Source organism: Molothrus aeneus, chromosome 6 (assembly GCF_037042795.1).
Source record: "Molothrus aeneus isolate 106 chromosome 6, BPBGC_Maene_1.0, whole genome shotgun sequence".
Classification (NCBI taxonomy): Eukaryota; Metazoa; Chordata; class Aves; order Passeriformes; family Icteridae; genus Molothrus; species Molothrus aeneus.
In genome coordinates this window covers 52,705,621-52,731,266 of record NC_089651.1, presented here as the reverse complement: position 1 = coordinate 52,731,266, position 25,646 = coordinate 52,705,621, and the positions used below count along the sequence as shown (strand labels likewise).

The 25,646-nt window shown below is 48.4% G+C and overlaps 1 protein-coding gene across 1 annotated transcript; it reads right to left on the bottom strand.

Moving 5' to 3' along the window:
• Positions 1-1,722: 1,722 nt before the first annotated feature.
• On the bottom strand, positions 1,723-25,101 carry LBHD2 (LBH domain containing 2). The gene is made up of 5 exons (XM_066551799.1): positions 24,969-25,101; positions 15,568-15,668; positions 9,621-9,711; positions 6,076-6,277; positions 1,723-4,972 (listed from the first exon to the last, which is right to left on the bottom strand). Exons 3-5 carry the CDS (start codon positions 9,708-9,710, stop codon positions 4,896-4,898), a joined length of 369 nt encoding a protein of 122 aa, XP_066407896.1. The 5' UTR covers position 9,711; positions 15,568-15,668; positions 24,969-25,101; the 3' UTR covers positions 1,723-4,895.
• Positions 25,102-25,646: the final 545 nt, after the last annotated feature.

The window sequence follows — 25,646 nt, the reverse complement described above, 5'->3', positions numbered from 1 at the left end:
CTTTCTTTTCCTTTTTTTTTTTTTTTTTAAGAGGGAAAACCAAAAAAAAAAAAGTTAAAATCCTTATTTTCCAGAACTGAGTGAATTTAAATCATGGAAAGTTAGTGTCTCTGGAATGGAAGCCTTGTGTTTTAAAAGACAGAGGGAAGAAAAGTGTCTTGCTCTAATTTGTGGTGGAAGCAGTGCACAGGACACAAGCTTTTATAACATGGGAAGTGAGGGATGTGCTGTTTGCTATGGGAGTCATGGCCCTCTGAGGCTGTCAGGCATCACCTTTCTCCCAAAAGGATTCACAAAAATACTGGAATTTTTTAAAATAAAGAAATAGGGGAAAAAATATGGTCAAAACACAAATAAGCTTGATTTAATTTAGATGTTGCATTTTTTAATTTAACATGATTTAAAAAGTCAGTTTTTGTCTCTTACTAGTCATTTTAAAAATCAAATTCCACTGAAAATGTTATTTGCTTCTTTAGACAGGAGTGTTAAGCAAAACACATCTAAAAGAAAAATGCTAAGCCGATGTCTGATTAAAAATAAATTAAAATGTCTCAGGTCAATGGGATAACCTGCAGATCCAGTGTATACAAGTTTAAAATACAAATGTTAGAAGAAAGGTGACAGTGTTCTCACACTTGTCCTTTTTAATTCATTACTGATACACTCCCCCTGCCTTCAGGCTCAAGGAAAGAAAACAGCCAGGACTCTGCACAGATCTCACAGCAACATAAAATCAGCAGCAGTTGAAATTGCATCCCCTGGAGCCCTCAGGTAGCACCTGTTGCATCCTTTGTGCCTGCACACCACGCAGCAAGAGCCCAGACAGCAGGACAGCTCCAAGGGAGGTGAGCAGCCAGCAGTGTCAGTCCCTCTGCCATCCCACCCTCGCAGTAATGTATGCCTGGACATGAGATTTTCCATGCATGGTGCATGGAAACTCCAGTGCTGAGTAACACTAAGCATCAGGTGTGCCAGCAGTGCCAAAGCTGGCTCACTGTCCCAGCCTGGGCTATAGCAAATTCCCCTGGCCATGCAACCACTGCCCAGCAGGCACAGCCCTGCAGTGGCAGGGAACTGCCTTTGACCTGGAGCAATGCCTTTGCCATGGGACTTACCCATCTCAGGGAGCAGCAGCTGCTGTGAGCTGGGTAAGTAAGATACAGCTTCACCCTCCAGTTATCTGATCCTTTGTTTTCTGGAAATTTGATGTTTTGGGAAAAAATTGGTTGTTCACTAGCAGACTATCTCTGCCTCTCATCTTCTCTGCTACATGACCCTGCTCTCTTTGCACAGGGTGTAGGTTTCCAGTAATGTGAGTTCCTGCTGGGCTCCACAATTGCCTTTCCAGAAAACATTAAAAATGTGCATAGCATAGAAAGGTGAATGAAGATGAGCCAATGCTACCCTCGCTGGTAGCACAGCAAGGCAGGGCACCAGCAGGGTGAGCAGGGCAGAGATCAAATCCTCAAACAGGAGCAGGGAGTGTTGAGCTGCCTGCTCAGGGAAGGGATTGAAGAAGAGATGGCTACAGCAGCTGTCCCTGATGTAAATCTGAATTTGTCTGTGCAGGAGTATGTGGTTTGGAGGGCCTGGGTGAGGATTTGCATGCCATGGAGCAAAGGCAGCCCTAGAGTGGGCTTCATTCCCTGTATTAGTGGTAGGACATGCACCACCACCTCTAACCCTTTCCATGTTTAAACAAAGACACTATGGATACACTGCTACTTCCAATCAGTTCAGTATAGGCATTTAATAGGCTAAATGGTGAAATACATCTACAGGACATACATTAGTCGAGTATTATGTACAGGTGGCATTTTACAAAATTAGAAAGAACTGAATTAGAGCAAAGTTCAACAATGTCTTACTCCATAAAACTTCCTTTCTGCACTACATTAAATATTCTACAAGCTAGACTAGAAAAATATGACTGGATGTCTTTTTTTTCTTTTTAGTTTCTACAAAGCTTTTAATCCAGAAAAAAATACAAAACAACTATTGAGTTTATTAGAGAGACAACACTTGCACACAGACAAAGTAAGTGGACATTCATAGACCTGCAAGTTGAATAAATAGGGTTTGTTTGTATAAAACAATTTTCTCTCTATCTTGCTTTCCTGTTTTAGGGCCTCTGGCCCATGGTCAGAAAAATAAAAATGGGAGGAGGAGTTTGGCTTTGCACGGTTCTTAAACTGAGGCCACACAGCTTTAGGAGAAAGCTTTATTTTGCATTTGCTTCAGGTAAAATACTTCAGGGGAGCAGCACAAAAGAGGGGAAAGGAAAGAGAGGAGTAATTAGGCTGGAAGAAGGAAATCTGGGATTTCTATACCGGCTGCAGCTTTAAGTACAAGGATGAAAAAAAGTTCTGGTGCCTGTGTGGCGTTTTTTCAGGGTGTATGTAGAATTTAGTTGTTTCTTTGGGAAACATATTTAGGGAAGTGCCATTGACCTCAGGTGGAAATAGGATAAGGGCCATCCAGAGCAGGAAGGGAGGGAGCGTCTGAAAGCAGATAGAGAGCACAGAAAATTGGGGGAAGTGTTTCAAACAACTGGTTTTCCTTTAATAAAGCAAAAAGCAAATTAAGTGATACATCTAACGTCATTCCTCACAGAGCTGGGCAGATGCAGATTGGAAGGAAATCACACAGCTAAAAATATGTCGTCACTGCTGTTGTTTTCTCCCCAGAGCTTTGTAAAACTTCTTGACAGTCGATGCAAAAGCAGCATTTAAAGAGCACCTCCCATCAGCCTGGCTGCCTCGCCAGCACAGCTCTCCTCCTGCCACGGTGGGTCCGAGCTGGGGACCCCCTCCCCTCGCTGCTCCTGGGCCAACACGGAGCTCCAGCTTTGCTGGCTTCATTGGCTTTACCAGAAAACTGTCACCAGTGAGGGGGGTGACAGGGACAGCAGCCAGATTTAGGAAGTGCTCTTGATACCTTCAGTTATTCTGGTGAAATTTGGTGCTCTGACCAGAATCCCACTCACCCAACAAAGTAATTCTAACAGTGTAGGCAAGAAAGTCTACATCAAGAAGGCAAAACAGATTGTTATATAGATTCAGAGAGCGAAGTTTAACTTAAGTATCACATTATACTGTACTACACTGCTTATAAAAAGGGTCCTAGATCCCAAACACCCCAAATAATGAGCTATAGTTTTGTACATAAATTAATGTTGCTTTGAAGTAAAATAGTCTCTTTCTTTTGTAATAAACATTCATTGCACAGAATTCTTTGTAAGTAAATATATTAAATTTGGTTGCTAAGAAGGTAAAAACTTATTCATACATCTGGCCAGTAAATTTTATCAACCATCACACAATTAAAAGTTGTTGTTAGCGAAAATTATTACTGGAGAAAAGAAAGCACTTGGAAGTCAACTTAGGAGTTAATGCTGGAAGAAATCCTATTATTTCACTCCACCTACAGCAAGCAGCTTCTTCTGGACGCAACATTAATTGGAAGTACAGACCCCATCCAGCCCTGCAGAGATGGAAAAAGCCATCTTTGCAGCTTCCAGGACACTCATCACTGACAGTCAAACCTCTCTGAGTACAGGCAGTATCCACCCCCACCAGCCCATCCAACAGGTCGTGTTCCGGGCTGAGACTGGTGCTTCTCCTGGGACAGTGGAGGGAGTCTCTAGGAGGTCCCTGTGCAAGAAGGGATTCAGTCCTGTCAAAATGACCCCCAAATTCCCAAGGAAAATCCACTGGAGGGCAGAGGTGTCCAGAGACAGCTTGTCCCACCATGAGCTCAGGGCTCCAGGAGGGGACAGTGCCACCAAAGCAAGGGGGCCTTGCTGCAGGTGAGGAGGGCACCCCTTGGCACACGTGCCAGCAGTGCCAACCTGACCAGGAGGGACGGAGGTATTTGTCCTTCCACCACACCCCTCCTACTGCAGGTGGCTCAGGGGAAACCTGGAGGCAGGCAAAACAGAGCACAGGTTTGGGATGTGCTGTGGAGCTCCTGCCACCTACCCCGTATCACCACCCTGCTCAGGGCAAGGGAGGAGTAGCTGTGCTCCTGCACCTACACCAAACATACCAAAGGAGTAATGTCACAACAATCTCTGATAACAAGGTGGGACAAAGCCAGCCCTGGGGGAAGCAGGAGCCATCTCACCAGTGTTAAGGGTGAGAAGTGCACACCACACCACAGCTGGACCTGGCCTGAAGAGCGAATGGACACACAATCCACCTCACCAAGCCCACCACAGACAGCCTCAGCCACAAACACCAGCGACCAGCTCATCCACCAGTTAAGGTACAGCGAGAAAGCGCTTCCAAAAGGCATCAGCCTTGCTGAAAAGGCAGCTAAGGAAAGGCTGGTTCATCCAAATATGCACAGGTTAGCCAAAGGGAGAGAACTGCTCTGGGCTGCCCCAGGGCGGCAGCCCGGAGGCAAACCTTGCCCTTGCATCTCTATACAAAAGTTACAAAATCAACTGGTGATGTTATATTACATCTATTGTCCGTAATATCACAGTGCTAGTTTGAAATGGCTAAAAAAGAAAGGTTTTAGATTTAAGACATTCCTCCTGTAGAAACACAACCCCTTTGTCCTGATGCTGACACCTGAAAGCAGCCTTTCTTGAAAAAGATAAAACCAATGAAATGCACTAATTAAAATTAGGAGCATCTTTTCCTTGACAGCCTTGTATTTCCTAACACATGCCATTGTTTCCCAAGGGGAAATTAAACAAATAATATGAATCCCAGCCTGAAAATCAAAATGTTAGAAGAACAGTTCTAAAGCCCAGATGCTTCTTACCAGGTACTAACTAAATAAAACCCTTGCAGATTTAAATACAGATTACTTTGACATGTCTTCAGAGTGTGTTAGCTTTCCAACAACATTCACAATGAAGTTTCACTTCTGAGGCCATGGAGTTCCTACTCATTCTCTTCAGTTCTGCTTTCCAGAGTATCTGTACTGTCTTCCACATCTTGAGCTGGGTGTGCTAAAGTATCTGCAAAGAAACAGCTCATCAGCACTTATTTCCCCATATAGGTGCAGCCTTGTTTGATTACCTGCTCTACCTGGCAGGTAATCTGTTAGGGTGATCAGACCTGATACAAGAAATCTTCTCTGCTTGCAAACCAGTAGTTAAACCTGGAGTGAGGAATTCTGAGTGCATCACAGTCTGACTTTACATGGGACCTGAGACCTCAGTTAAGATATTAGTGAGATGAGGTGACCCCTGTGGACAGCCACTGTCACGGGAAGGCCACCCAGTCTTGGAAATCTGATTAAGTTGTCAGGCCTGAAGACATAATGAGTCTAAACCAAGGCACAGAACCAACAGAGAAACCACAATATATAACCTGAAAGTCAGGAAATAGATTTGGCTCATATTTACTCGTGAATGATCAAACCCTATGGTTGTCACCACCCAGAAATGCCAACTGCAATAGCAGGTGATTTTACACTTCAAGACCTTTTGTCATCACCCCTTTGAAGGGAAGGGAAGGTGCATCTTGCACCCTGTCCTGGCTGCTGTGTCTGGGGGTTTGGGTGGCAAATGCTGGTGCACTGAAATGGAAACCAGGTCACTCTACAAGAGAAAAGGACAGCACTGAGATTAAAAAAAAAGGAAATAAATAGGCCAGTTTCTCACTGGAGCACTTCCTGTGCAAGCTACACTTAGACAAGGTCTTACCTTTACCTGTATTTACCCCACAGTGACACTACCAGCCAGGGGTACGTATTTGTGAGTTCCTGCTGCACTGACACACTCCTGGGACACCAGGATTCTTTGAAAACGTGCAGCTATCAAACATTTCCCTTCTGGGGTAGGAGACAGGGATAGATACAGGCTACTGACCAGGATTACTGCTCCCCAGAGTGACCTGGCTGTGCACTGGCTGCCTGTTGGCCAAGTGAGTGACTGATGCAGATGAAAACACCACTGATCAAAATCTACAACAAAATTTTCAGTCCACAGGACTCTTCCAGCGCAGATGTTTTCTGGGCACCTTCAAGTGTTTGTCTCATTGTTAATTTCAGTGCACAGCACTGTCTGAAACAGCTACTTTCCTATGGGGAACAAGGATGAAAATTACTCATTCAGACCTTCCAGATCCATCTGCTGCTGCTGTTGCTGGACACAGGCTCTTTGGTCACCATGAAGACCTTTGTCCTCCGCTGACTTGAGGTCCTCAGGAGGCCAGCGCAGCTCCCCGCTCTCCACCTCCCCGGACTCGGTGGGCTCCACCACGATGGAAGGCAGCCTTTTGGACAGCTTGGGGTACTTCTCACGGGAGTCTGGGAAGGCCTGGGGAGACATTTGGGGGATGCACATCAAAGCTTTGTGCAGGGATGTATACTCAGAGCAAGCAGAGTACGTCCTTTCTACATTTGACATGCGCTCACATGTCCATTAAAAAATCCTCTTCCAGCTGGTGCAGATCAACAGCCCTGCACAGGGAGGATTTCAAAACCAGCTGAACCCAGCTCCTTGCTGGCCAAGCACAGTGCAGAGAGGCTGCAAGTCTCAGCACACTCCCCCCTGCACGTGCTGTCCCTTCCTGAGCAAAGAACCCACTTTGCTTGCCAGTGTGTTGAGGAGATGATTGCCTGAACTCGTGTGATCTGACATGAACAGTGAAAATGGAGACTTGGGAGAGAAAATTTGTTATGCTGCCAAACACTTCTGTTTCAGTTCTGGTGGGGTTTTGGGACACCAAGGTCATTGCTGTAAGGCTGAGCTAAATGGCTGCTGCAGCCTTTCTGGCTGCTGTCCTTTTGCTCTGATACCATATTCACGTTTTCTTGCAGTGATAGTTTATTAAGAAGCCACCACGATGCAGAGCTATTTTCTGCAATGTGGAACACTATTCTATGATGCATTCATGCAAAACAGGTAGCCCCAGAGAACATCTTTACACAGAGGACCGTGCCAGCTATTTATTTTTATTTGTCACATTGAAGCTGCAGATCAAACACTCCACAGTGGTTAAAGCTTGAAGCTGAACTAGAGCTTTTTAGTGAAGGATATTGTAACACATAAAAGTGCTTTCCTGTTTTCAACATAGCTGGATCACTTAAATCTCTCAGGGTACTTTGTTTTGAATAGTTTTGTTTCTGGTGGATTGTTTTAGGGATTTTTTGGAGGAAATATCATTCCAGCTCCTCCAAGACATTACCATAAGAAACTGTTGTTGCTTCACTGAAACCTTTTCTCTTGGATCCTCCAACTTCCATATACCTTAACTAACAAGCTACAAATCTCTCCATGCTAGCTGAGTTTTATTTTTATTTTATTTCATTGTGTTTCATTTCTAACAATAAAATCATGGTGCATGTGAAGGAACTGAACCAGGACTTGAGAGCAAGAATGATCCCAGTTTAACTTCAGAGGCTGCCACAGGTTTGCTCTGGGCTGGTGGGAACCTCCCCACACATCTGCAGCATGTTCACCACTGAACCAGGGTCTCTGCTATCTATACTAAGGTGAGAAACATTGCATATTAATGTAATGAGACACAATTAGGAACTTTTTTTTTGTGAGAAAGTGCATTCAGTAGAATTCGACCACATGAATCACTGAAGGCAAACATTTCTGATGCCACCCTGAGCTGCACCCACAGTTTATAACTCATCCTGACCAAGCAATGCTGCTTATGCCGCCCATCAGAAAAGAGCTGCCCAACTTCCCATGACACAGGCTTCTCCTGAGCTGTTCATAATTTGGAAAGACATTTCCATGGCAGCTGTCTTGACTGGAAACCAAATATGAGACAAGGTCTCCTTGGGCAGGACAGGTTCACAGACCTGCTGAGCAGCAGTGCCCTCCTCTGCAGACCCACTGTGGAGCCCAGCTCCCTCAGCCTCACGGCTCAGCTGGCAGAAAATAGCCATAAAACTGTGAGCAAATCGCTGCATTTCCTCCCGTGGCTGCACAGGCAGGTGACAGTGACCTCTTCCCCAGTTATTGTGCAGCCTGCTGGGGTGGCAGAGGCTGCATGAGAGCCACCCCATCCCCAAACCTGCTGGCAGCCCCTGGATGGGCGATGCAATACAACAAAAATTCTCCTTTTTCATCTGCTTTCTGAAGCCTTAGGAAATGACACGGAAAGATCTAAAAATGGCCTGAGAAATGATTATTACAGCTGCAAGAAAATTTAGGAAAGGCACCTGTATGGCCTCAGCTGTGGCTATTTTTGTTTGTATCATTCTCATATGGTCTTTTCTCACATCAACCACATAATTTTTTTTCCACCAGAGCCCAGTATTTACCATGTCCCTCCAGGAATGAGTCAGGACTGGCAGGAAGCAGAGCTGCCTGTTGGGCCTTGCTGTGTTTTTCTGCAGAAGCTGGAGCGTGTGATGAGTGGGCAGGAGACTGCAGGAAGAGAAGGACCAGTCTCCTGGACAGAGTGCTTGGAAGTTGCTGGAAGGAACCTAGCTCTCCCACTGAGTCACTGAGTTTGTGCTATATCTCATTTCTTCTTGATTTTTTTTTTTTTTTTTTTGCCTCAGGTGGCTGTCACTAAAATGTGGGTGGTAACACCTTCTCCCAGAGGGGAAAGGTAAAGGAGCTGGGGGAAAACTCTGGGGCATATGATCAGAGACACCATAGAACAGCCCTGCATACACAGGTGAAGTCAGGGCTGGGGCAGAGTTTGGGTAGCATACACTAATACAACACTGAAAACCTGGAACTTTGTGAAGAAGAAGAAAAAGAGTATTGAAAATGTGCTCCTTGAGTGAGCAGCATCCATCCTGTGCAGCCTCTGAGGCACAGCAAAGCCCATGTGCTCTTTAAATGCACAAAGCCTTTCACCACATGAACAAGTGATCCAAAAGGAATTTGCAAATTTCTGTTCTGACTTCCCTGGCTTCCAAATGCCAGATTTTCACCTGCAAGAGGCTGCTCCTGGAGTAGCCCTCTGAGTCTGCTTCCAACATTACACATTGTGTTGAGAGGCAGCTCAGGTCCACCAGGACACATTATGTGGTTGGTCCCTGGTAGTGACACAGAGTCATGAGCACAAGCACAGAGCACAAACTGTGATGTGGGGGCTGCCACAAGGGGGGCTTGGGACATCGTGATCCCTCCTGCTGCAATGAACAGCACGGGTGGGTGCTTGAGTGGGAGTGTGGAACTGCCTGGGCACACAAAATGCTCCTGCACCTGCCAGCAAATGGCACTGACCAGTGGTGCTGCTGTGATGCCACAGCCATTTCTGTGAATTAGCCAATCATTTCAAATGGTCTCTGCTCTAAAAAGGGAGCTCCCTCTGAGCCTAAAGCAACTCAGTTCATTTCAAGGGTGGCTGTGTAAAAGCTTGGCACAGTACTGGCTGGATGCCTCCATCGCACAGTAGTTGCTCAGATCTGAACTTCTGGTGACAAACAGCCTCTGTGCCTGCATCCCTGCAGGATCTGGGCATTGCTGTCACTGTGCCCCGCAGACCTGGCAGCCCACTAAACACTTCAGCCCAACTCTTAACTTGTAATAATAGAACCTGTGTAGGATCAAACACGTATTGCAGGGCTTGTTCTTCTGGCAGCAGTACTCTGCAATTCAACACCTACCCTAAGGACAGTTATTGGCTGCATTAAATGGCTTTTGACAAACAACTCAGGACACTTCTCAGTTCTGCTGAAGTTACCTGGCTTGAAGGGCCTCCTTCCTCCTCAGGAGTCTGGCCGAGCGCGAATTCCTCCATCACCGGCTCGCGGGTGTTCATCACCTCGGTCATGCTGGGAATAGTAAAAGAGAATGGGACACCTCAGCTCTGAGCTTTGGCCCCACAACTCATTTAACAAAAATTATTGGCTTTTTATATTGGATAAAATAATTGTGTTACACGGTCCTTCCTGTGCTGTCCAAAAAAAATTTCCTTGGCCTCCAAGCTAACTGCAACTGCTGCATGTTGTGATGCTGAGCAGGGCATCAACCCCAGCTGTCCCTGGAACAGCAGAGAGGACCCCCCCAGAGTTCCAGAGGCGTCAATTGGAAACTGGAGTCCTCCAGTGTTATCAGCAATCAGTTTATTACTGATATATGAGCTCAGAAATTGCATCTGTTGACCAAAAAAAGTAACTGGTAGAAATATCAGCCTTGGATTAAATTCTTATTCTGATTCTTTGTAATGTCTTCAATATTTGCTCTTCCAGATGTCTCTTCCATTTAGTCATGAGCCAGCACTTCTTTTTAAGCTGTTAATTCCAGACACACCAGCTGTATTGGTGTCTAAGAACCAGATTTTCAGCAGTCTTTACTCGCCTGAGTGTTTGGAGAGGTGTCGAGTGGGACTTCCAAATGCATCAGGGACTGTGTGGCACCTGAATCTCATTTAAATCAGGGACTTAGGAACCTAAGGTGCCTATGTGCTCATTGAGCATCACTCTGTGCCACCTGGCACCACAGGCAGCGGTGCTGGCCATGGAGCTGGCCTGGTTCTGCTGGACAGGGCAGCATTCCAGAGCAGAGCCAGAGCCAGAGCAGAGCCAGAGCCAGAGCCAGAGCCAGAGCCAGAGCAGAGGCAGAGGCAGAGCAGAGGCAGAGGCAGAGCCAGAGCAGAGCCAGAGCAGAGCCAGAGCCAGAGCCAGAGCAGAGGCAGAGCCAGAGCAGAGCCAGAGCCAGAGCAGAGCCAGAGGCAGAGCCAGAGCCAGAGGAAGAGCCAGAGCAGAGGCAGAGCCAGAGCAGAGCCAGAGCCAGAGCCGAGCCAGAGCAGAGCCAGAGCCGAGCCAGAGCAGAGCCAGAGCCAGAGTCAGAGCAGAGGCAGAGCAGAGGCAGAGCAGAGCCAGAGCCAGAGCAGAGGCAGAGCAGAGCCAGAGCCAGAGCCAGAGCCAGAGCCAGAGCCAGAGCAGAGCCAGAGCAGAGCCAGAGCAGAGGCAGAGCCAGAGCAGAGCCAGAGCCAGAGCCAGAGCCAGAGCAGAGCCAGAGCAGAGGCAGAGCCAGAGCAGAGCCAGAGCCAGAGCCAGAGCCAGAGCAGAGCCAGAGCAGAGCCAGAGCAGAGCCAGAGCCAGAGCCAGAGGCAGAGCCAGAGCTAGAAGCAGAGGCAGAGGCAGAGCCAGAGCAGAGCCAGAGCAGAGCCAGAGCCAGAGCCAGAGCCAGAGCAGAGCCAGAGCAGAGGCAGAGCAGAGCCAGAGCAGAGGCAGAGCCAGAGCAGAGCCAGAGCCAGAGCCAGAGCCAGAGCCAGAGCCAGAGCCAGAGCCAGAGCCAGAGCAGAGCCAGAGCAGAGGCAGAGGCAGAGGCAGAGCCAGAGCAGAGCCAGAGCCAGAGCCAGAGCCAGAGCCAGAGCCAGAGCAGAGCCAGAGCCAGAGCCAGAGCCAGAGCAGAGCCAGAGCCAGAGCCAGAGCCAGAGCCAGAGCAGAGCCAGAGCCAGAGCCAGAGCCAGAGCAGAGCCAGAGCAGAGGCAGAGGCAGAGGCAGAGCAGAGCCAGAGCCAGAGGCAGAGCCAGAGGCAGAGCCAGAGCAGAGGCAGAGCCAGAGCACAGGCAGAGCCAGAGCAGAGGCAGAGCCAGAGCCAGAGCAGAGGCAGAGGCAGAGCAGAGGCAGAGCAGAGCCAGAGGCAGAGGCAGAGGCAGAGGCAGAGGCAGAGGCAGAGCAGAGCCAGAGCCAGAGCCAGAGCCAGAGCCAGAGCCAGAGCAGAGCCAGAGCCAGAGCCAGAGCCAGAGCAGAGCCAGAGCCAGAGCCAGAGCCAGAGCCAGAGCAGAGCCAGAGCCAGAGCCAGAGCCAGAGCAGAGCCAGAGCAGAGGCAGAGGCAGAGGCAGAGCAGAGCCAGAGCCAGAGGCAGAGCCAGAGGCAGAGCCAGAGCAGAGGCAGAGCCAGAGCACAGGCAGAGCCAGAGCAGAGGCAGAGCCAGAGCCAGAGCAGAGGCAGAGGCAGAGCAGAGGCAGAGCAGAGCCAGAGGCAGAGGCAGAGGCAGAGGCAGAGGCAGAGGCAGAGCAGAGCCAGAGCCAGAGGCAGAGGCAGAGCCAGAGCCAGAGGCAGAGGCAGAGGCAGAGGCAGAGGCAGAGGCAGAGGCAGAGGCAGAGGCAGAGGCAGAGGCAGAGCCAGAGGCAGAGGCAGAGGCAGAGCCAGAGGCAGAGGCAGAGGCAGAGCCAGAGCAGAGCCAGAACAGAGCCAGAGCAGAGCCAGAGCCATCACAGCCCTCGCTGCAGAGCTCGATCCAGCCCATGCCTGGGCAGCTGCACGTTGGGATTTTCCTCCATTTGCCATTTATAAATACAGCATTCCATGGAAATATTTGAGGATGCCCGAAATCTCCAGAATGCATATTAAGTGTGTAGGGGCAAACAGAGCCACTCTGAGCTGAAGGGGCCATGTTCATTTTAAATGTTAATACATCAGCCCTGGAGAGATTTGGCATGGGGCTTTCACTCTCTTTAGCTGGCATTCATCAGGTAGTGCAGTTGGTGGCTGCTGGAGCCTCCTGCAGCACACACAATGTAGGCACCATCCATCAGGCTGCCCTGCCACCTGCCACAGCAAACACTCCTTCAGGCACGACTAAATGCTGCCATTAATTCTGGTCCTGCTGCACACACAAAAGCCTTCTTTGTAACTGCTGCACCTTCTGAGAAATGCCAACTACAACATCTTAAGGGTAACTTGTTTCAGGCTTACATTACCAATTACTGGACAGAACTAAATTTTACAATATCTGCAATTACTACAAGACCCTTCACAATGACTTTAATTAGCTGAAGCACGGAGCAGCATGATAGTGCAGAGACTTTCACTCCCACTGCATCACATTTAAGAAAAAGCATGGCAGAACTGTGGGACACTTGAGCTCAGCTGTGGACCAGGACCCAAGTCTGTAGACATTCATCAACATAGGGAAAAGCCCAGAAGGGTCAGCCTTGGACCCAACCAACACTGAATTAATTCACACACTTCCTGGTGCATGCATGAAACAGGAAAGTACAACCAGGCTCTGAAACCCAGCAAAAGGCTGAACCAAACTCTGGATCCGAGCTTACTGGCTGCAACTTACACAGCCTGAATCCTCCCAGAACCATGGCACAGTAAAAGAGGGACAGATTCTGCCTGCTAGGAAGAGGGTTTTGAGCTCCCAGCCCTTGCTTGGACCTGTACCACTCCCCAGGGACAGCACAAACACCCCATCAGTACAATATATAGGTTTTCTGGACACATGCTTTTATACCTGGAGCATCCAGCAGGCCATACCATTGGGCACCTATGGACAACAGCACTGAGGGAGCAGCAACCTGGAAATGGGAGACCTCTCCCAGCAGTGATAACTGTGGGCCCTGCTCACAGCTGCTCCTGCCACCTTAGACAGCACTCAACAGAGATGTGCCCTTGGACCAAAAGGAAAGTAGCACTTCCTCTGGTATCACCTCCCTCCGATCACCCCTAGTGATCATTCCATCCTTGCCTTTTTTTCCCACTCTGGCCCCAGTCTCTTCCTTGTTCCCAGAGGGGCCTTTTTACCCCTCCTGCTACCCCTCTGGAAATGACCACACTAGACAATAGCAGGACCATGCTCTCCCAGCCCAGCTCTTTGGGAAGAGCTGCTCTGCAGGGCTTTCACACCCTGTGGTAGCCAGAGCCAGCTGTGAGCCTGGAGGAGCACTGGGCCCACCACTCTGAGCATGTCCAAGATGAACAGCTTTCTCTTGGCATCCTTTTTGGGGTTCGGCACCCTAAGCCCAGCTGTCCTGGATTGCAGGGAAAAGGAAATGAGAAAGTGTGTGTCTAGATGGAAATAATCTTGGAGGCTTTGCATGGGGTCAGTATTTATGAAGTCTTAGTCTTGGCAACCCCAGAAAAGCCATGCCCACTGCTGTGTGTCCTGGGGGTTGGTCCCTGCTAGCCAGCAGCAGACTCCTGCCGTCACTCAGAGCTGGCTGGTTTATTTTAGCAGCCATTCAATACATTGCAAATGTTTAAATACTTCTCTGTCCTCATTCCATGGGAAATTCGAGCTATACATCCACACATGCACTGTCAATGTGTCATATGAGCTCAAAGATGTTAAGACCTCACGAAATTCTATTATTGAGCAATAATGGGCTCCGTGCTTCCCTAAGACCACATTATACCCTGCAGATTATTTGTAAATGACAAAGACAAATGATTTGGGCTAGAAAAATGGTGACAGTCCTGCCAGTGTTACAGCAGATGCCTCAGTGAATCAGCTCCCAAGCTGTTGAAGCCCAGGCCATTTCAGAAAATCTGTGCAACTTAAGGCTTTGATTGAATAGGACAGCAGAAGTGATTGTACTTGATGTGTTTCAGAATAGAACATGGGGCCATGCAATTGCCAAAATAATTAGGCTTTAACTGGAATAGATTAATTATTCCCAGTCTTCACTTTGAAATAGTGAAGGAAAGCAGAAGGGTCTATATGGGCTGTGAAAGCAGTCATGTTTCTAACGAGCTTAACTAGCTCTTTAACAGGAAACGTAACTAGATGTAAAATAATTGAGAATGTCACTGCAAATCAGTTCACTGAAACTTCAAAATCTCCTGTAGGACATCACTGAGTTGTTTATAAAGCCATATAAACTGAACAACAGGCTTGGTGATGCTGCTTAGGGCTTTTCAAACTGTGATAACATTTATGCACTGGACAATTTTTTGCTTTTCAGCCAGAGTTGATGGAAAATATTAAGCCACTTTTAGCGTTGCTTTTACGTGAGATGTACTGACTGACATGCAACAGAAAAGTGGCTGATTCAAACAATTATAAGAACTACAGCTCTTCAATTCAGTCTTGCATTCATTTTATGTATGGTAGATGCTGGTATCACCAATGACATACAGTAGCCATAGTGATGCAAAACAAGGCAATAAATAGCATTTACAAACAAAGGATAAATTCTGTTCTGGTGGATGAGTCATCTGCTCTGAACCTTAAAATTCTTGTGTCAGTGAATTAAGAGATACATTACTTCCCCTAGTTTTAATTAAGCATAAATATACCAGTGGGGAAGGGAGGGGGAAGTGAAATCTGTTCTTGCATTTCTGTGACAAAACTACATTTAGAGAAGATTATCTTAAATGCAGTGCTAAAGTGCTACAGTCCCAGGACCACACTATGCTGATCTTCTTCCAGGGGCACGGAGCAAAAGCACAGATCACTTTCTGCTGCCTGTGATGGCACTAACAAGGTCAGTAACATACAGAGCAATATTTAGCCTGACAAGTGGTAAACCACCTCCCATGGGAAAGGCTTCAGAAACAATGCACACACTTTTATTTTAGGTTTTGAACAGAGGGCAAAACTGACCTGTGAAATTCATGGGGAAAAAACAGTATCTGAATGCAGACCAGGTTCAGGACTCAAAAATGTGCAGCACTCATGGAAAATAGGCAGGTCATGTGATGCAAGGAAGTATTTCCTTAAGGACAGGGGCACAAACACATTTTATGGGACAAGCTGAGACATGGTTAGGGAGAGCTGTTACCTGAAGCAGGGATCAGTCTGGGGGATTCTCAGACATGCAGTGAACTGAGGCCTGATGCTGCTCTCCCTCCCCAGCCAGGACAGGCAGCAAAGGGGATGCCAGCCAGAGCAGGAGGCTCTGTGGAGGATAAGCAGCAAGTACAGGGCAGTGAGAGAAGAGAGCACGTTACCTTCAATCACATCCACGGTGTCACTTCCAAAAACTGTCCTTGCTGCAGGCACCTGCACTGCTGAGGGAGTGTGTGCAGACTCAGTCAAACCCTAGAAGTGCCTGGAAGAGACAACAGAGCAGAGTCAGAGGTGGTGACCAGAGGGACAAGGCTGGCAGGCACTGGTGTGAAAGAGTTCTGCTGAAAGCTTGCTGCAGAAAGCCCCACTGTGAAGGTCTGTACCATTTTCTGTGCAAGGTGGGATTTGATCTTCATAGAGCACCTTGTGAATTACTGAGGCAATTAATGTATCAAAGGCACCTAAAGCTAACTGAAACACCTCACAATCCGACTCTTTGTGATGCTAAACCTTATTCCTTAGTCTGAGTTACACAAAAACTGCTGAAACTGGGACACTCTGAAATCCTCCCATACAGAAATTGTATGGATAGTTGGAAAATTGGAAAATAAAAAATGTATTCCCTTATGTGGCAGGATCAGTTTGCTTAGTGAGAGACAGTTCTACTGATCAATACACAAAGAAGACAACATATGCTCAAAGAAGGATCCATTAACATTGCATTACTGCACTGTTCTTTTGGAAGTCACAGGGGGAGTGATTTTTTTAAATATCTACTCCCATTTGAAGGTAATATGTTGACTGGTATCAAGACAGGGAGCCTACTGAGCAGGAGTGAGGATCCCACCATTTCAAAGAGTGAATCACTGATTTCTGATGACTTCTCTGTCAGAAAGCCTTAGCTGATGAGCCTCAGGAGTTACAGTGCGTAAATATAGTCAGTATCTAGGCCAGAGATGATTTTCTGAGAAATTTGTTTAGCTCTACAGCTTTCCAAATATATATTCATGCCAGCCACAGCTATTTCCTTGGATGGGAAAATGGTGTTTTCAGTGAAGTGAATGGCACTAGTATATATATTTTATATCCTCCAGTGGTTTGGATTCCAGCCCAAATGATTAAACAAATCTACCTGCTCTGGAAGCCTTCCTACCAAGATTTATTACACTGGATTAACTGCACACTGATTTTATTCAAAAACAGTGACAGAGGGAAAATTGTGTATTGCATTCTGGAGTTTCTTCTCGTGCCACAGGCCATGCTTATTGAAAATTAGGGAAGCAGGAAATCACTTCTCTATCCCCAGGATTCAATCCAGAAGGTTTAATTCTTGTCTGCCAATTCTCCTTCCTAACCAATGACCAAACCAACATCAGGGAGGATAATGTTTTGTCCCTTAAAAATTTGTGACTCCACTCAATGTTTGTCTCATAAAAACAAGGGAGCATCTGATACCATGCTATCCAATGCTCTGGGAAGACTTTTATCTCACTACCATTACAAAGCTGCTGCTATTAAACCTATGAAAATTCAGCTTGAATTCAATGTCTCCTATCTTCAATGTCTCCTTCAAAAAAGACTGAATGTAATAAGAACAATTACTACACAGAGTAATTATTACATTGCCAGTGAGAGACAAAAGGGTGTAGGAGATAAGGAACCAGGCACCACATGGTCACTGGTTGGAATCCAAGCCAGGCCAGTTTCTATTCAGAGTTATCTTCAGATGACTGGTTAGTGGTATACAAGGACCCATGCAGTACTGAATTAATTAAACCCACATCCATTGCTTTCCAGTCTCAGCAAAGGACTTCTGGATTTAACTGACTCAAGCCCAATCCCCTCTCTGGTGTTTTGGGCAACTCTGTCTTATGGTGCATGCAGTGTTGGACAGGGGATGTCAGCCCCTGCTGCTCAGCTACTTGAAACCTGTAATTAAAAAAAAAGTTCACTTCAGGACCACAGCATGGAAAATGTCCCTTCTCCCAGTACCACAGCCATACTTAAAAACAGAAAATCTTCTTCCCAGTCAAGACTGTTGTAGAGTTCAGCGTTTCCAGTTCCAGTACAGAACCACCAGAATGCATTTATTCTCTGAAGAAAAAATACTCACTTCACCTGCCTAATAGATGTGATTACCTTCTGTGGCTGACAAACATAAACTAAACCCCTTCCTTCTGTGATACTGCCTAATCTTTTAGAAACAAGGCACAGCTACTGAGACCTTGCAAAGGGCTTTTACTGCAAAGGAAACCATCTGGAAATTACCCAAGAAAAGCCTTTCTCTGGTTATCTTTTCTTGTCCCATACTTCTACCCACCTTTGCTGCTTTCCAGCCTGGAGCCCATTTGCTCAATGCACCCTCTTCCAACCCACCCATCTTCTGCTGCCAGAATAACTTGCCCTCCTTTGCCTCAAGTTGATAACCAACATCTTCTCTAGCTGCAGGAGCACCCACACAGCTGTGCTGTCATTAAGAGGAACCGAGTCAAGTCCCAAGTCTCCAAGACCAGTGGTACTGCCTTGGCCACCCCTCGTCTGGGCTTGCAGAGCCTGGCTATACCTCCCAGCAAAGAGCAATTAATTTAGGTATTACTCCAATGAGCTGCTCATGTCTTGCCTCTTTAGGAGCCGTAGCATCAAGCAAGGAAGTCCTGAGATGTTCCAAGTTTTTCACCAGTGAGACCAAGGAATGCTTCAGTGGTGCCTCTCTGCCCAGAGCCAGGGCCCCTAGCTCACACAAGGGGATGAATCTCTACCTGTGCTGGTGGCATGGGTCACAAGCCCAGGCACTGAAAAGGTGCTCTCTGGGCTTCTCTCTTCTCTCTGGAAAGCATCTGGAACAAACTACATTTTTGGAACTTCTACAGCCTGTCCCAGTGGGGTGGTCTCACCACTCATGGGAGAGCAGATGTGGGATATTGGGCAGCAGCTCTGGTCAGCTGCAGTGTATGGGAAGCCCAGCCTGGCTGTTTCTCCTGAGTCTGCTCTCCATGGGGGCAGAGGACTCCACCAGGCACAGCAGCAGAGTCCTCTCCTTGGGATAAATCCACTGTGAATTGCAAAGTAGATGTTTTTAAAGCAAGTGTGCTTTAAAACAGAAACAGGAACTGGGCCACAGGCTGCAATCCTAGCAGCCCACTTGATAAAGGAGCATGTCTCAGAGGCTCCGAGCCCCAAAGTTTTCTCCCACAGGCAGCAGCACCTCCAAAATCAGGGCACTTCTATTTAGAGATTCCTCCTACTCTGGAACATTACCCCTTCTCCCTCAGCTGCCCCAGTGCTGGAGACAACTGGGTGGCAAAGTGAGACCTGACCTCAGGATGCCAGGGCTGCTGCTAGATTAGCAGGGACTGCAGGACACCCTCTTCCCTTCCCAGGCTTCCCAAAGTAATCATTTCCCACCGAGCACTCATGGAAATATTATGATAACAGCCTAACAATACCACATTGAAGGTGTACCTTCTAACAAAGCCTAGATATGAGGCAGAAATTGGCCTTGAACTTCACTTGAAAATCTATCATTTTTCTGGCATGGCAGAAACAGGAGCCCTCCCCTCCTTATTTCAATGGGTCAATCCCAAGGGCTTTTCCAGCCCTGTACTTAAATTGTGCTGGATGGACACCCCCAAGGTGGCACCAGGACAGAGCTCTGGGTGCAATCACAGCACAAACACGGCTCCCACTGATTCAGACATGCCACAAACAAACCAGGAGCTCAGCCTTTAGCAGCCACCCCACCTCCCGCCTCACCCCACCACAGCCCCTGATAAATGCAAACTCGTCTTCATTCAAGGACTCAAGCCTTTGTGTGTGCTACAAAAAGAAACCCCTGCTATTGATTACAAGGAGAATTGGGACAGGCAGTGCATAAGAATGGCGAGAGGTGGGAGAAGCAATGCTCTGCTGCTTGCATTCTGCAGAGTGGAAAATTTCAATGGGTCACAGGAAACCCTGTTCAGCAAGTCCCAGTAAACAAACAGGTCAAAGGAGGTTTTTCCACCCAGAAGAAGAAAGGGTGCCTTATTCAGGCCACTCTGCTGCAGCAGAGCAGGCTGTCAGTTCAGCCAATGTGGAGGAGTGGGCACTCCATGACAGAGCCGCAGTTGTTGTGGATGAAGCCATGGGCTGCTCACATGGTACAAGAAGGTGCATGTCCCTGCAAGGAATGCCAGTTCACATTTTCCATGGCCAGCTGCTTCTGTAGATCCAATTCCTGCATATCTCAGTCTTTTGTTAGTCCTAGGAGGATGGAACTATAGCTGAGAACAACCCAGGTGGCCTGGGCCATCCACAGGCAGGACCATGCCCAGTACTCTACCAGAGTGGGACAGTGACTTCAGCATCTCGGTACAACCCAAAACAAGCACTTACATCAGTGACAGCCCACAGCCTTGTTTCCCTGACTGCACCTCAGCTCAGCTTTTGGATACTGCAGGTAGGAACTTGGACAGAGTCTTTGCTTCCCCTGGTTGCACGTTTATAATGAATGCACTTCATGAAGTGTTGTGGATTCCATGGGACTAGCAAAATGTAAATCACCGCACGGACCGCAGAAGATAAATGTATGAACTCCTATTTAAACCTCCCACTTCTTTTTGGATGCAAATCTTTCCTAAGCAACTGAGAGAAGTGCGATATGTGTCAGAGTCTGGAGATTAGAGATCTGTTCTGTTCCCTCGTTTCAGAAGCTCTTGTCTTCGGCCACCCACGCAGTACTTGAGTTCTGCTCTCCGCAGGCCAAAGCTGCCTTCCTCTCCCCGGCAGCGTGTGCTCCGCAGAAGATGTCGATCTCTCTCAGGAAGCAGCGAGATGAAACGGCTCTCGAAGTGGAGGAGCTGATGCATTTCAGCATGAGACACAGCACGTAGTTTGGGAGAGAGAAAAGGGGTAGGAGGCTGCTATTTCCAGACCATGCTGCCTCTCACCACTAACTTTGTGATGAGCTGCAGTTTTTACCGTTCCTGCTCCAAAGATACTACTGGGGTAAGGATCACCCTCGGGAATTTCTCAGACACTCATCTGTGGACTCCCAACACTACAAAACACAGGCTTGCAAAGGGCCAGTGCTGGCAGATGACTCTAACTCAGCGTCCTCGCCTCCTGGTGTTGCACAATGAGCCTTTGGGGAGCCACTGTTCTTCAGACATCCCTGGATCCTGGAGCGCCATGGCTACACACAAACCTCAACTTCCAGCTTGCTGTAGCTGCCCAAGCTTCTGCTGGCCCTATGGCAAAGAGGAGCTAAAAACTTGATTCATAAATGGTCAAAGAAGAAGTAAAAAGAACTAAAATGTTCCTGTGTTTAACTATCACAATTTTTAAAGGAAACTCATGATTTGGGGATGATTCGACTCTAATTTTTTTTCAAATTATTTTTGCTATGCTGCTGGCTATGGGTGCTTCCTTGGTGGATTCTTCCTTTTGCTTTTTCTTTTCCCCTGGCTGCTTTAAAGCAGCTCATTTATTTCATCTCTTTGATCTCAGCACTGAACTACCTGAGCTTCCTCATGGAAGATGCCACAGGGGATAGGTATGGCAGGAGGGGTGGGGGGCAGCCAGACAGGATGCTCAGAGATGGGGATTGGGAGCAGCCAGCCAGGAAGCATGTGTAGAGCAGCGGAGGGAGGAAGAGGTAGAGCAGATGGGAAGAATGACTAAGCCAGCTCCTCTGACTGCTGGTAGACCTCGACATCGTGGAAATCTCCACAGAGCCCTCATGGAACTGTGTGCCAAGAGAAAGTTTGGATTTATTTTTTTAACAACAGATTCGGCAGCTAATTGACGTGAGAGGAGCTCATTAGGAAAACACCCCATCAAAATTAGAGATAAGCCTCAACAAGCTGTTAAATGTTTTAGAGGTATCTCTTCTGTTACTTGCTGTGCAAATACTCTCATCTGAGAACTTGCTTTTGGGATCAGAAACACCTGTATTGAGCAGCATGACTTTGCATAGGCTTTAATTTCCCACAACCTTACAAATCCAGCACATTACAAATAAATATATTGTTCATTTTAACTCAGAGAAATCCTTACTAAAGACTTTTAGAAGGAAATGGTTTTGTTTCTGGGATCTGCTCTGGAAGATGATGATTCTCTCACCCCTAATATTTCACACCACAGTTGTCCCTCACCTTGCAGCACCCATGGGAATCAGTGACAGATTAAAATTGGCTTCCTGTGCTTCTTTCTACCATTCCCCTAGGTATTTTTGGATAGTTCTGAATTCAAGCAAGGGAGTGGGGGAAAAACATCTTAGAGCATCAACATAGAGTACATGATTCTCAGATGGAAATGTCATGGGAAATGGGTTGCAAAATGTTTGATGTCTTTTTGGCACCGTGAAAGAATACTCTGGATAGTCTATCACTGGGCTCATTTCTAGGCAACACAGTAGGGTAAGAGGTTAGGTGCAGTCAGATAGAAAAGTATTTACTTAAGAGACAAATTAGTTATTTCCTGGTAGCTTTGGGAAAATTAGAATACAGCGCTATCAGTGTTATAACTTGATATAATATTGAGGATTTAGGTAAGGCAAACAAAGAAAAAGTGGTAAGATTTTATAAAAACAAGCAAACAAAAACCCACCAGAGACTCCTAAGAGAACAAAGACAATTAAGTGGCTATTAATATTCCTTCTTGGCAATTACCAGCACAACCACAGGTGTCATGATATCACAACCTAACACCAGAGATGCAGCTGGTTTTGTCCACAAATTAAAACTCCATCACCTCAATTGAATTTCCAAGCATGGGAAGCTGCCCTAGCCCAAGATGGAGGATATGAGAACACTATGTCCTACTACAGTAAGAATGGGGAAGATGGAGGGTGAGGACAACACACATCTAAAAATAAAGAAATCACTAAAAACCAGAAAATCAGCATGGCTTTTTTTAATGAGTCATTAACACTGAAAGCAGATATGCATTAACAAGACTGTGAGTCTTCCTGCCAACCAATTAACATTCACCTTCTGAATCTAGAGTTCTACTAAGTATTTGCACAGAGGCAGTTTATGTGTGTGCATGTCAGAGACTGAACTCAGCTGAAAATTCAGGTTACATCTTACACAAGCTGCAGTGGTCTCAATGGAGGAGCTGGACTTGGACTATTTTCTCCTAGTCCTATGGGGACATGGGCACTAGGGGGTAGAACACTGTGGGATCAGTCAATGCACACTGATGAGAGAAGGGGATTATCCTGCTGGACCACAGCTTCTTCCAGCACTGGCATCTGCTCTGCATGCAGACTGGTCATGCTCTCCCCAGACCATGAAGGAGGGGTGGTCCCAGACCCTGAAGAATTGCAATCAAAGAGGGACAAAGACTGAGATGAGATTTTAAGGACCTGTTGGTATCAATCAGTCTACTTCATTCTAGCTGGATGTTATTTGTTGGCAGCTTTTCTGGGGTTTGCAATAAAGCCTTTCCTTGAAGACTGAAAATTCACGAAATTGATTATTTCACAGAATTTTCCAAAGAATGTGCACGTTTAAGAAGCAAAAGGAAGGGCTGTGTCTGAGGCAGATACTGGTCTCCTTGGAGTCCTGGCAGAGCTCTTCCTGCCTTGAATGGCATAGGATCAAGGCTTCTCTGACCAACTTCTCCTAAATAGAAATGGTTAAATAGGCTCAAACACAGGGGCATAATTTCAGAAATGAGAGAGCCTGTGACACTCTGGGGTTGGTACCTGATCTATGCAAAAGCCTGTTGCTTAATACAAAGAGATCATTGTGAGAAGGGAGGGAAAGTAGTAACTATATTTGCATATTATTTCTTCTGCTAAAGCAGTGTACCAAAGACATTGGAGGAAATTCCACCTGATTGACAAATTGTCAGGCTAGAATGGGAAAGTGACAAAACCGGGTCAAGTTATTCCCTGTTTGCTTGTTTTCTCTTTGTAATCATAATGTTGACTCTGCAAACATGTTTTTTAAATGGCGTATTAATTATCCAAATCCTGAGCTGTGAGCTGGATTCTTTTCTGGGCAAAAAATTTGTTACTCATTAAAACTAAGAGAAGGAAAACACTGGCTTGAACCTAGTTGTGCGTAGGCAGAATTTCCCCGCTTCACCTTCCTTCACAGGCTCCTCATAAGGAGGCATTGTGCTGTGAGCCAGGCAGGCTGCAGGGCAGGTGTGAACACCAACCCTGGATCCTTCAGTAAGATGTGAACCCACAGCCTGAAGCGCTTCATTGCTGTACTGACAGTACAACTGCAGTAAAGATCTCAGTCAGGAAAAGACTAATGGAAACAAATTTCTCTCTGTGCATTGCTTATTGTGGTTAATGCTACGTTAATGGAGGGGTTAATGCTACGTCCAGGCTAACCCAACTGCCCTCCACGACTGTAGCCATATTCAGAGATGCACAAACACGGCTCTGTCCCAGATGAAAAGAAAATTTCTGTGGTATGTTCATTTGGCAGATGGAAAATACTCTCACCCGTTGCTCTGAGTGAAACATAGTCCTCATTTACAGAGCAAAGTAGGTTCTTTCATTCTCTAAAAGTAATCGTATGTGTGCTATTTGCTACCTGATGGGAAACGCAGGATTTCAGTGTTCACTTCAGCTCGGCTGCAAGCAAAAGCATAGTCTTAAACTTGTGCTTTGTTAGTCGCTTCCTCGTCTCAAAAGTTGTCTTGGAAAAAAAAAAAAGGCATAAACAAATAGCTGAGGCGATCGCAGCCCACAAACCAACAACTCCCTCAGCGCTGTGCTCATTCATCAGGATTCCTTCACACAGCCCTTTCGGCTGCCGAACGAGTTGGGTGGTGTTTTTGTAAACGAGAATCCTTTTTCTCAGTGAATTCTCCGTAACACCCTTTACTCGAACAAACAAGCATGTGGAGAAACAAGCCGCGGCAGAGGCGCACGTTCCGCCTCTCCCTCTCTCCCCGTTACCCCGCGGCCGCCCGTGGGACTGGAGCGCTTCTCCCCGCTCCGCGCTCCCCGCTGCTGACCCGCCCCGCACGGCCCCGCAGCGCTCCGACCCGCGGCACCGCGCTCGGGGCTCCCGTGCCCCGCACAGACCCGACCTGCACTGCACCGACCCGCACGGTACCCACCCGACCACACCGCACCGCACCGCACCGACCTGCACACACCCGACCCGCACGGCACCGACCCGACCCGACCTGCACCGCACTGACTCGCACGGCACTGATCCGCACCGCACAGACCTGCACCGCATTGATCCGTACGGTACCGACCCGACCCGATCCGACCCGCACCACACAGACCTGCACACACCCGACCCGCACGGCACCGACCCGACCCGCACCGCACCGACCCGCACGGCACCGACCCGACCCGCACCGCACCGACCCGCACGGCACCGACCCGACTCGCCCGGCACGGACCCGCCTGGCACGGACCCGCACACACCCGACCCGCCGCCCCTACGCCCAGCTCCGGTCGCCGGCTCCGCCACGGGCGCGCTGCCCGGGTCCCGGGGAGCCGCTCCCGGCCGCGGCGGGGCTGCGAGCGGGGCACTCACAGGTGGCCGCTCTCCCCCTCTCCGCACCCCCCGGGCCCGGCGGAGACCCCTGCCCGGCTCACCGGCGCGGCAGGCGAGGCGAGGCAGGCGGCAGCCGCCCGCCGCCCATGCACGGCGGCAGAGGGGAGCCGGCAGCTCCGTCAGCGCGTCCGCATCCTCCCGGGCCGGGCGCTGGCACCGCCGCCGCGGCACCTCCCCGCCCGCAGACCGGCCCCGCCGCCGCCAGCGCGGGGAAACCACTCCCCCGGCAGCGCCGGCGGGGCGGCACGCAGGCACGGCCCGGCCCGGCCCGGCCCGGCCGCCCCGCGGGGAGGGGACGCTGTCCGCGGACACGTGTGGGACCGCACGGCCTCACCCAGCCCCCGCACGGTGCCGGGGTCACACGGCGCGCCAGGCGCAGGACGGAGGGCCCGGAGGGGTCACTCCCCCGGAGCAGTTCCCCCTCTCCCCTTGCTTTGCTCACGGGTGTCCAGAGCCCGCCCTGCAGCAGTCCTTGATGAGAAAACGCCGAATGCGGAAAGCACAAACTTTTTGGGGTTCTTTTTGGAGGGATTATTTTTTTGCGGGGGGCGGGTGCTCCACACCGAAGTGAGTTTCCCATCTGCATCCCCGACCCGTGGCAGGGACCGCTCTTGTCCCGAGAGGCTGCGGAGCTGGGGCTGGCAGGCAGTCTGTGCCAGGGCTGTGGTAAGGGGCTCCCCCCTGCCAGGCTGTAAGGGGCTCACTGCAGACAGGCTGCC